General features: G+C 36.2%; 1 protein-coding gene across 1 annotated transcript; it reads left to right on the top strand.

Moving 5' to 3' along the window:
* Positions 1-7,172: 7,172 nt before the first annotated feature.
* LOC110918161 (cycloartenol-C-24-methyltransferase) lies at positions 7,173-11,541 on the top strand. Its single transcript, XM_022162518.2, has 14 exons — positions 7,173-7,332; positions 7,417-7,540; positions 8,680-8,746; positions 8,888-8,961; positions 9,053-9,137; positions 9,257-9,312; positions 9,390-9,444; positions 9,519-9,566; positions 9,676-9,759; positions 9,895-10,011; positions 10,685-10,768; positions 10,844-10,969; positions 11,051-11,148; positions 11,281-11,541. Exons 2-14 carry the CDS (start codon positions 7,458-7,460, stop codon positions 11,330-11,332), a joined length of 1,029 nt encoding a protein of 342 aa, XP_022018210.1. The 5' UTR covers positions 7,173-7,332; positions 7,417-7,457; the 3' UTR covers positions 11,333-11,541.
* The last annotated feature ends 248 nt before the right edge of the window (positions 11,542-11,789 follow it).

The raw sequence follows: 11,789 nt of genomic DNA, 5'->3' as shown, positions 1-11,789 counted from the left end.
TTTCGTTGAGAACCCAACCTGGTGTGAACTGATGCTCTCCGGTGAAGGTGTGACTCATCTCGATGCTCTCTTTGACGACTTCCTGATTGGGTGTATTCATATCTCGATGGAGGTCTGGAGTAGACCTCTGTATCTTCGATCTGGACTTGGGATGGGCTATCACGCTGAGAAGCATGAGCACGGGATCCTGGCCTTCGTGAATGAGTTTGGGGAGCAGTTTGTGCACACAGCTGTGTGTATACTGCATTCAGTGCCCCCTGAGATCTGACGTACCAGGAGATTGGGGTCTCTTCTAGGGGCAGGATTGAGTGTACAGGGATTGCTAGCTGTACCCCTGGAGTGATAGGTTCGTTTAGACGATTGGATTGTACCTCGTTGTCATCCGAGGCTTCTTCTGCAACACCTTCAACCTGGATGTTGTTAACAAAATTCGGCCGAGGGCCGGTTTGCCGATGAGATGAAGTTTCTTCCATGTACAAATGGAATTAACGAAGTGAATCAAAAAACGAGATAAAACGGATGAAACAGAGAAATCGGTGGCCGCCAATGAAGAAACACTAGATAAATGACCAGAATCAAATTATCTAGGGGGTTAGGTTCTGCATAAATGGGTGGTTCTCTCTCGCTCGATTTGAAGAGACAGATCTTCTTCTCCGGTAAATGCTGCAAAACAGAACACCGTTAGCCTCGTCAAGGGGAGAAGGGAGGTTCTCTCCTTGACCCGACTCCGGCGTGAGAATAAGTATGTGTTTATGAAGAAGAAGAAGAAGAAGAAGAAGAAGTATTGATGAAGTGAGTGTAACTTGAAATTCATACCTGAATTACTCTCATATTTATAGCCGGGAGTTTGGGCGGTTAAACTCGTTGCTAAAATATTAACGGAAGATGCTAACCCCGTAAGCAGTTACTTTTCTTCCGTTAACTCTTTTGATCGGATTGTGGAAGCACACGGATCGCGATCTTAATAAAAGGTTGGGGGATTGCCACGTGGAAAGTGGGCAAGTGGAGGTTTCTCTCCAATTCCATGCCATCATCGTGATTTCAGGATGGCCTGGGGTGATGACACGTGTCCCAAACGGTTATAACCGACTGGTGGTGCACGATTGAGTCTTCTAGAAGATTATTGCCATAATCCAGTGTGACTCTTTATTGTGTGGTATCAGCTTAGCAAATAATATCCAAGTCTGGGTATTATTCAGGCGAAAGTGTTTGCTGGGATTTTTATCCCTTTGCTATAGAGAAGTGGCGCAAGGGCTTATTCACTTCCTTCTGGCGCGCGGGTGTTTGTTTATTGCCTTCCTTCTTGACTCTTTGTAGGACCAGTGCGCGGCCGCGCAAGGCCTAAAGAGGGTTGGAAGACGAGGTTGTGGTATGGTCCCAAGTACTTGATATGAGGTTTTTGAAACCTTACCCCTTCAGTTCCTCAAGTCTGAAAGTGTCCAAATCCCTGCTAATCCAGTTTAATTCTGATATCTCCATGAATGATCCGGGGTTGTTCCTCCAGCTCCAATTCGGCCTAAAGGTGACGTCTTCGTACCTGTACAACCTGCTCTCCACACTACATTTTTGTTTATCATTCATATAAACCATTTATTTAAATGTCTTTAAATTATAACATTTTTGTTTATCAGCAACAAACCTCAATCTAAAACCCTAATTCTATTATTTCTCACTTAAAAAGTTTATAATTATAATTTAGATATTCAAGTATTCAACAAAGATGCCATATATATAAGTATGAACAGAGGTGTAAACGAACCAAACATTCTACTACTTGTTCGATGGAAAGTTCATTTACGTTCTTTGTTTGATAAAATAATAAATATTAACAAGGATTTGTGTTCGATTAATTAAATGAACGAACACGGATAAAGGTCACTCTTGTTCAATTATGTTCGTGAATGTTCGTTAATGTAAGTTTACGTCTGTTCATAATCGTTTGTTTAGTTTATGTTCAGTGACTTAAGGTTTTTTTATATCTTTTATTTTCAATTTTTAGTTTATTACCCTACCCTACTCATTTGAAGCTTGTATCTCGTTAAAAACTTAGTCATCTGAACTTAAATCTCTGAAACATTATTTTGTATATCAGTGCTTATGTTCATTATGTCTAACTTGTTCCTTTGTTTTGGGAAGATTATGTTTATGATTATTATGTCAAGTGCTTACAAGGTGATTATGTCTAATGTTTGGGAGTATTTAGTAAACTATTTGGTATATGTTGTTATGATGTATTTGTGTGCTTGAATAAATTGATTTTCCAAACACCAAGTATCTTAATTAAAGCATATATACAAAAGAATTCTTATATGAAAAAGATGACTTTAGCTAAACTCTAAGTACTAATGTAAAAAGATGGTTTAAACACCAAGGACCTATGGAAGTCGGGGCTAACCGCGTCCCCAAGGGCAACACAACAGTGTCCTGAAGGAGGAGTTTAAGGCCTCATAGTAGCACATACTTCTGTTTCTTTCTAGGTCATGCGAAGGGGGCCAATCCAATAACATTTGCTCGATAAAAGAAAGATGGAAGTGAATTGCAGCACTATCATCAACATAATCCAAACCAGAGGGGGCAATGTTTCTTATATTGTAGTAACCAACAACGTCGCGAGGCGGTTGTTGAGAAAAGAAATAAGGAAGTGAATCGCACTACCACAACATAATCCAAACCAGAGAGGTCAATGTTTCTAATATTATTGTAATCAATGCGACAAGACATTTGTTCGAGAAAAGAAAAAATAAAGTGAATTGCAATACTATCAACATAATCCAAACCGGAGGGGCAATGTTTCTTGTACAATAATAACCAACACTTAACAAGTCATTATATCCATGAGTAGCCGGTAGGGATTGATATTTTCTTTTTTTATGTTTTAATTTGATTATTTAGTATATCAAGTCAGAATTTTGTTTTGAAGTTTCATACATATTTCATAAATTATATATTGTTCTTTTCAAATAGGATGTAATATATTATACTTTCATGCGTTCTAAATGAACTTTTCAAGTGTAAGTAACTTATACATATTTCAGAAATTATATATATTGTTCTTTTCAAATAGGATGTAATATATTATACTTTCATGTGTTCTAATTGAACTCTTCAAGTGTAAGCAACACATACAAATTGGGCCTTTATCGATCAGGCCTTGTTATAACCGGCCTATGTTGTGTATTCAGGTTTGTTTAGGGACCACCGGCCACAGGGGGTCTCGGCTTAACCGGTCCATGAATAGAGGTGCACAAGAAACTCAGGTCCAGACCCGAACCCGAAAAAAAACCCGGACACGGGTATTATAAAAACCGGGTATTGACAACCCGAACACGACCCTACCCTATGGGTATGAATCAGGTATGGTATTCCAGCTGAGAACCCGAACCCTGGTTTTTTCAATACCTGTAACCGGGTTTAATAATACTCGTACCCAGGTTTTAGGAATACCCGATACCAGGTTTTAAGGATGTATACACTTTGATTATTCTAGTTCCTACTTACATCAGGTTTTAGGAATACCCGTCCGGGTTTCTTTAATACCCGCCTAGGTTTTTTTTATACCCGAACCCGGAAATAGGTTATTCTAATACCCGAGTATAGAAAACCCGAACCCGAGTACACAGGGTATGGATTTCCTGGGCAACATCTGGACCTGAACCCGACCTGGGTATTGACAATACCTGAAAATTCGAAACCCGGTCATACCCGTACCCAAGTATGTACCTGAACCCGGAATTAAAAAAAACCGGTTTTGTGCACCTCTAGCCATGAATATCCAATCTTATTTTAACTGGTGAGTGTTCGATTTATGTTTTAAAACTTGGTACGTTTACTTTTACCATATACCATATATTTATTTTTAGCATTTTCGAAATGTGTAGTTAAAAATACTAATAATATTCATCAAACATCTTGATGAATATTATACTCAACAGTTTTGGCCAGTCTGACTGATCCGAGAGAAGAGAGAAGAATCAAGAGAGGGTGAGGCAAAAGGGAGGGTCGACTTCATTATATAAGAGAGGGGCGGGTAAACCGAACCAGTCAAACTTGGGTGGGCTCGGCCCAAATGTCCAGTAAAAGAGTAGCTCTGCGGCTCTACATGTACAACACACAATAACCCATACTTCTACTTATATGTTATTATATTATCTGTAATAGGTAAAATAGTATATGGTGGGCTTCAAAATATAAGAGGAACATGCATAATAAATTAGAAAAAGAAACACTAACTACAAACAATAAAAGTTACTTACAGTAAATCCATAAAAGAAACTTACAAATATACCCAATCGGACCCCCCCAAAATATGCTTGAACCACTCATCCGTACTCCAGCAAATAATTTCTAGGTCTGTCATATGAGTAGAAGGAAGAGAAACAATAGTAAGAATTGATAAAATACTATTTAATTGAATAAAGATAAATATAAGTAATAATGCGAGTTTTTTTAAATCTTTCAATTGATAAGATAAATGTGTTTTTAGATCAATTTAAAGTCACTCCTTCACTACCTTAAAAGGAGGAAGTAGGTAGATGTTGTACCAACTTTAACACTCTCTTTCAACATCCATCTCACTAACCTTAGCTATTGACAAATATTAGACAACTTGACACATGATAAACTCTTGAACACATCGCCCACTTGATCTCTAGTATCAACCCCCTCCATCTCAATCTCACATGTTAAAACATTATTTCTTGTGAAATGATAATTGATCTTTATGTGTTTTGTACGAGCATGGAACACTGGATTTTCAGCCAACTTGATTGTTGATTGACTGTCACACAACAACTTGGTAACCCACAACTTGATTTAAATCACGCACTAATTGAACCAACCAGTACACACTTGTGCAACTATAGAAAATGTCTTATACTTAGCTTCGGTAGTCAAGAGAGACACTGTAGGCTGTCATTTGCCGCTCCAAGAAATTCCGAGATTAACCCGTACAAAAAGACATAATATGTGGTTGCTTTTCTTTCACTCAAATCCTTGGCGTGATCATCATCAAATAACCCATTAACTTTGGATTAGTCTCCCTCTTGAACATTACTCTTTTACCCATTGTTCCTTTCACATATCAGAGTACTCTACAAAGAGCGATAAGATTCATAAGATGATACTTACAAGGATCTTGCATAAACCAACATAACACACCGACTATAAATTGAGATGGCCGGCTCCATAGGCTTGGCAACCAGGGGCGGACCTACATAGTGGTCAGGGTGGGCGGCCGCACCCTTTGAAAAAAAAAATTAGTGTATATTTTAGGCAAAAAACCCGATCGCACCCCTTGAAATATGGTTGAACACCTCATCTGCACCCCCAGTAAATAGTTTCTGGGTCCGCCACTGTTGGCAACCTAGGCACGGGTCTAGGGCCACCAAAAAATTAGGGCCTCCAACTTTTTAGAAAGTTTTTATGCATAATATATATATTAGGCCCAAATAAATACGTTTATTTCAAGACTAAACAGATTTTTCATTGAAGGAGTGCAAAATAAATATTGTTTGGAAAAAAAAAGTCCAAGTTTCAAACCTCATTTCGCCTTGATTTCCAGCTATTACAACACAACCACCATCGACCTAATCATCATTATTCAGCGGTCTAAAGCCCCTAAATACAGCCTCGATCATCGTTCCCACTTCCCATCGCAAACTGCTTTCAGTTCCTACGCTATCGGCTATCGCTAGCCGAAAAAAGTAAGAGTAATCACCCATGGCGTCGGGATTGGAGGAGAGTTTATTGGCGAAATTAGGGCCCCCCCTTTATAGTTCGCTTAGGGTCTCCAAAAACGTAGGAACGGCCCTGCAAATTGAGGCATATCAAGCTTCCAACCATCTTTCTATATAATAACGGGTCTTTGATCTCTTTGCCAATAGTAGCAAAAAAACTTAATACTTGGTTATAATGACAAGCTCGTTAGGCTCGCAAGTCAGCTCGAGCCTACTTATCAAACAAGCTTATTTCCATACTCGACCTCATTTGAGTTCGACCCAATTCAACCTTTTAACAAACTAATTTCAAGTAACTCACAATTTAAAAAAAAATTGCAATTTAAGCAATAATTGAGGGACTCGGTCTTCAATCTACTAAAAAATAGGAGTGTTCATGGTTCGGTTTCAGACCGTGAAACCGTCTAAACCGGTCATCGGTTTGGTTTTACGGTTGGTTTTTATAGTTATCTTTCGGTCGGTCGGTTTCAATATTTTCAAACCGTAGTAAAAGGGTTGGTTTACGGTTTATAGCAAAAACCAACCTTATAAACCGAACCGAACTATAAGATTTTTTTTTAATATTGCATATATTATATATATACATAAATAAATAAATTTAAATCTAAGTAAGCAATTAATAATGTAAACTAAAAATGGGCCCGAACTTTCATTTTCAAAATTTCCAACATAACACATGTTGACCCATATTAGAACTTTCAAAATTCCGCTTGTTCGATGTCTATTAAGGTTTGGTCGGCCTTCAGCATTTGGTGCAAACTCCCGCCGCTTTACTTTTTCGAATTTAGAGACATCCTAGACATCCACGAGTTCTCTAAGAGTGGTAAGAAGGCGGAAAAGTTCATTCAGGGGCTGGCTATGATAGCTTGTTGGTTCATATGGAAAGAAAGGAACGAGGTGGTGTTCAGTCAGAAAATTGGTTGTCCGCAGGATATCATAGGGGAGATAAAGTCGAGAGGTTATAGTTGGGTTAAAAATAGAACGTCTTGTAACTTTATTAGATGGGCTGACTGGTGTAAATATCCTCTGTACATGTTGTAGTTTCTTTGCCCTTTGCCCGTTTGGGTCGGGGGTTTTATTGTCTTGTTTAGCCTTTTGCCCGTTTGAATCGGAGGTGCGTTTTTAATGAAGTATATCTTTCAAAAAAAACTAATTTGACGTTCACAGCTTGTTTTTTCATTCTTTTTTTGCTTTATTTTTCATTTTAAGCACATAAGCCCAAATAACCCAAACCGTGAAACCGAACCGGAACCAAACCGGAACAAAACCGTTACTGACGGTTCAATTTAATTCGGTTTAAGAATTCAACGGTTTAGTTTCGAATTTCAATTATCAAAAACAATGACTAACGGTTTGGTTAACGGTTTAACCCAAAGACCATCCAAACCTGACCATGAACAACCCCTATAAAAAAAAATACATCTCAAAGAATGTGAGTGGAGTCTCCAGCCGGCCGAACCCCACACACGTCACGTGCCTTTGCTGATTTGGCGAATACGACACTTTCGTCTTCGCTGTTGGATTCACGCTCGATCTGTTCATCAGATTCAAATAGCTTTTTCTACTATTATTCGATTCAGATCTTACCTTTACACTTGTAAGTTGTAAACTCTCTCCACATCTTTATATATAACCGTTTGTTTTATCGATTTCATCATCTATTTGTTTGATCGGATCTCAGGCATTGTTGATTTTTGTTGAACTAGTTACGATTCAGTTAACATGTCGAAGGCTGGAGCATTCGATCTCGCATCTGGACTCGGAGGCAAAATCGAGAAGGATGATGTTCTTTCTGCCGTTGATAAGTATGTTGTTTTGGATTTCTGTTTATTATATGTTGAATCTGTGGAATTGTTTGTGTTTGCGAGCTTGTGTTTGACTGTATCGAGATCTGAAATGTTTAGAAGTGTGTACGGTTTCATGTTAGCTTAAATTTGTAACAAAATCATAATATATGTGTTCTGCATGTGGTAAGGATGTTGAATCTGTGAATTGTTTATGTTTTCGAGTGTGTGTTTGATTGTATCGAGATCTGAAACGTTTAGAAGTGTGTACGGTTTTGAAATTGATATTGATTTGTATTTGTTGAAGGATAAGTAATAAGTTATCGTGTTTGATATTGATTTGCATCGGCATGTTGCTTAAATGTTGGACAAATAGATCCGGTTTGGACACGTGTGATTTATTATGAAAATGACTAGCATTGAGGATTTGAGGTGGATGATAGTAAATCTTTTGGTTTTATGTGAATTATATTAGATAACATGCTGTTTTGGATTTGATGAATTGTTTTGGAAAGCATCTGTATCGTGGTGTTTGGATGTGCGTTATGATTTTAAGGATCAAAATCATTTTTGTCGAGAGCAAAAGAAATTACATTCAAAAATCTTTATATAGGCGTAGAATTATGGATATTTCGGTTGTTTTGCTTAATGTGAGCATGTGCTGATGTGCACCAATTTAATGTATGTATATGGTTTCTTTTCATTAAAGGAATGATTAATGGCTATGTTCTCTTATGGTGTATTGCTTTAACTTTAAGGTACAACAAACAAATACCAACTTTTATAAAATTCAAATAATACATCTTCTCTTTAAGAGAAATCAACAAAAAAACACATTAAACTGTACTGAAAGTACTACAAGCAAGAGCAGTGATGCATTAATTTGTACAGCAATAAATTATTGCTATAGGCATGCTAATTATTAGTTTGGCGTCTGATGTCAAAGTAGAACAACTGATGGAGCAATGGAGGACCAAGTTAGTTGCATTTATTTCTTAAGGATAAACTATCCTATGTGCTATGTTACCATGGATTGGGTTCAAGTCCCACAGACGAAGCAAATAAAAGAAATTTGCCGTTCAAAAAAAAAATTCAAGGTGAATAATATAAGCTGTAAAAAACTAGTGGTAATTTCTGTCATTTTGTGGTCTTTGTTTCAGGTATGAGAAATATCATTCTGATTTTGGAGGTGCAGAGGAAGACAGAAAGGCTAACTACACCGATATGGTAAGTAACATATGCTGATTTTACATAATTATTCCATTTATTCAAGTACATATATTCTTCGATTATCTATGTATGTACTTGATAAATGTTATTTTATTAACGGGACTGTGCCATGATTACAAACTTTCGATTTTGTTTCAGGTTAACAAATATTATGATCTCGTCACAAGCTTCTATGAGTATGGTTGGGGAGAATCATTCCATTTTGCTCCAAGGTTGACACCGTATTGGTTGCATACCATATGATCTTCACTATAACTTTTTTTCTTTTTCAGTGCTAAAGACTATATTCATTTTAATTTGCAGATGGAAAGGGGAATCACTTCGTGAGAGCATTAAGCGACATGAACATTTTCTTGCATTACAGCTAGGCTTGAAGCCTGGACATAAGGTCTTATATTAATATATTTTAGTCTATTCCTACTTATCTGATTAATCGTATAATTGACACTTAACTGTTGAATGTTTGTATTAAGATATTCAAACTTTGTTTTGCTCTGTTTTCGAAAGGTGTTGGATGTAGGATGTGGAATTGGTGGGCCACTGAGGGAGATTTCTCGATTTAGGTAATTGATTTGTTCTCTCATAAATTACAATTATGGTTATCTTTTTCAAGTATTTGATTCGGGTCAACTTGTGGCAGCTCCACATCTGTAATGGGCATAAACAATAACGAATATCAGATTACAAGAGGAAAGGTAAAATCCTTTTATGATACTAATTAGTTAGTAAGATGGATTTCAGAAATCTAATATTTCTAAATTGTATTTAGGCACTCAACCGAGTTGCAGGGGTTGACCGGACCTGTGACTTTACAAAGGTCAGTTTCTATCAAATATTTTATGTAACATATTTGTAACCATGTATATAGGTTTGGTACAACTGGACAAGGTACCTGATTGTAATATTGTTGTCTAAAATTGTTACAGGCTGATTTCATGAAGATGCCATTTTCTGATAACAGTTTTGATGCAGTGTATGCAATTGAGGCTACGTGCCACGCTCCAGATGCGGTATATATATTTTTCAGAGCTTATGATTTTAATTCATTTTGGCATTTGCTATCTCGTGTATTTTGGTTTTATTTACTATATTACTCATTCTTGTATTTTGGTTTTATTTACTATATTACTCATATCTGACTGAAGGTTGGATGCTACAAAGAGATATACAGAGTATTGAAGCCTGGTCAATCATTTGCTGCATATGAGTGGTGCATGACTGATGCGTTTGACCCCAATAACCAAGAGCACCAAAAAATCAAGGTATACAGTGCTACATTTTAGATTTTAAACAACCTAAGTTTGACCTCAATGGCTCAATTATTTGTAATTTTGAAGCACCGAGATTCAAATTCATGCATCTATAAGTCTATACAACAAGTTGATTAAACCTGTTAGTCATAGTCGTCAATAGCGGTCGCTATAGTGAATAGCGTAGCGTATAGGTCGAAGGTCGCTACAGGGTATTTAGTCATAAAAAGCGGGATTTTAGTTTTTATTTTATTTTGTTAATTTTAAGTAGCGATTAAATATAGCTATAAAATAGTTGGATTTTAGGTTTTTGTTAAATATCCACGTAAAATAGTGTATATACAAGGGTATTTTGATATAATATACATATAAAATTTTCAAAAAATTTTATCTAGTGTATCACTATTTATAAAATAGCGCCTGCTATTTGTCATTATTCGCTATGTAGCATATAGGTATATAATGTTAGTAAACATGAGGGGTTAATATGCTAGATAAAAATGTTACAAATACTTAACGCGCTATTGATAATCAGAAAAACAATTTTATTACAACATTAATCCAAATATATTGAATTATACGATTTAGGAGGTTATATCATGTATGCATTAAATTTTCTGCCACTTGTTTTTTTTTCAAAGACAGAATAATAATAATATTTATATATTTTTTTGGGAACAAACAGGCAGAAATTGAGATTGGTGATGGCCTACCAGACATAAGATCGACTAGGCAATGTCTCGCAGCTCTAAAAGAAGCAGGCTTTGAGGTGAGTAGAACACAATAATATTTTTTAATCCTTTTATTTTTGAAAATAACGTGACATATTTTTTTCGGTATTAAGGTTATATGGGAAAATGATCTTGCAAAAGATTCACCACTTCCATGGTACTTGCCTTTGGATACAAGTCATTTCTCTCTTAGCAGTTTCCGTCTCACAGCTGTCGGACGCTTTATTACTAAAAATATGGTATGTTTTTCATATAAAAATTTAAAATAATCTTTTTATTGAACAAAAAGATTAGTGCATTGATGTGTTTTTCTTTAACAGGTTATGGGTCTAGAATATGTGGGACTTGCCCCTAAAGGAAGCCAAAGGGTTCAATCCTTCTTAGAGAAAGCTGCAGAAGGGCTTGTTGCTGGTGGAAAGTGAGAACTTACTATAATCTTTTAATAACATTTGATCTTAATTTAAAAAAAAAAAACTGAAACGATCGTTTAAAGGACATATTTTCCGACAAGATTACTGATATTTATTTACCGTGTAAACTTGTGTGGCAGGAAAGAGATATTCACACCAATGTATTTCTTCTTGGCGTGGAAGCCGCTATAAGAAAGGAGAGGTGTGGTTGGTTCGGTTGCTGGTAGAAGTTGTGGTGGAAGGATGGTTGTTATTGACAGTTATAGGTGGTTGACTTTTTTCGTAAATTTGTTGTTTGACTGTTGATCTTTGCAATTATGTAGAAACGAGTAATTTTTCTTGGTCTTTAATTTCTTGAGTAATTTTTCTTGGTCTTTAATTTATTGTTCGACTTTTATTTAGTTTGGTTTGACTGTTATTTAGTTTATTGTTTGACTTTTTTTTGCAAATTTGAAAAAAAAAAAAAAACCATGCCCTTTTGAAAAAAATAGAACCCCTAATCAGAATACACACCATCCACTTCACCCACAAACCCTAATTTGTTGAAGGGAGGAGAGCTGTATAAGACATAATTAGACCTGTTTATTAGGAAATATGTCATGTGATTTTTTATCTTTTTAAAAATAATTAAAATTAGAGGGTTATGATT

This window comes from Helianthus annuus, chromosome 16 (assembly GCF_002127325.2).
Source record: "Helianthus annuus cultivar XRQ/B chromosome 16, HanXRQr2.0-SUNRISE, whole genome shotgun sequence".
In the NCBI taxonomy this organism is placed as follows: domain Eukaryota; kingdom Viridiplantae; phylum Streptophyta; class Magnoliopsida; order Asterales; family Asteraceae; genus Helianthus; species Helianthus annuus.
This window is presented reverse-complemented; position numbering and strand designations above follow the sequence as displayed.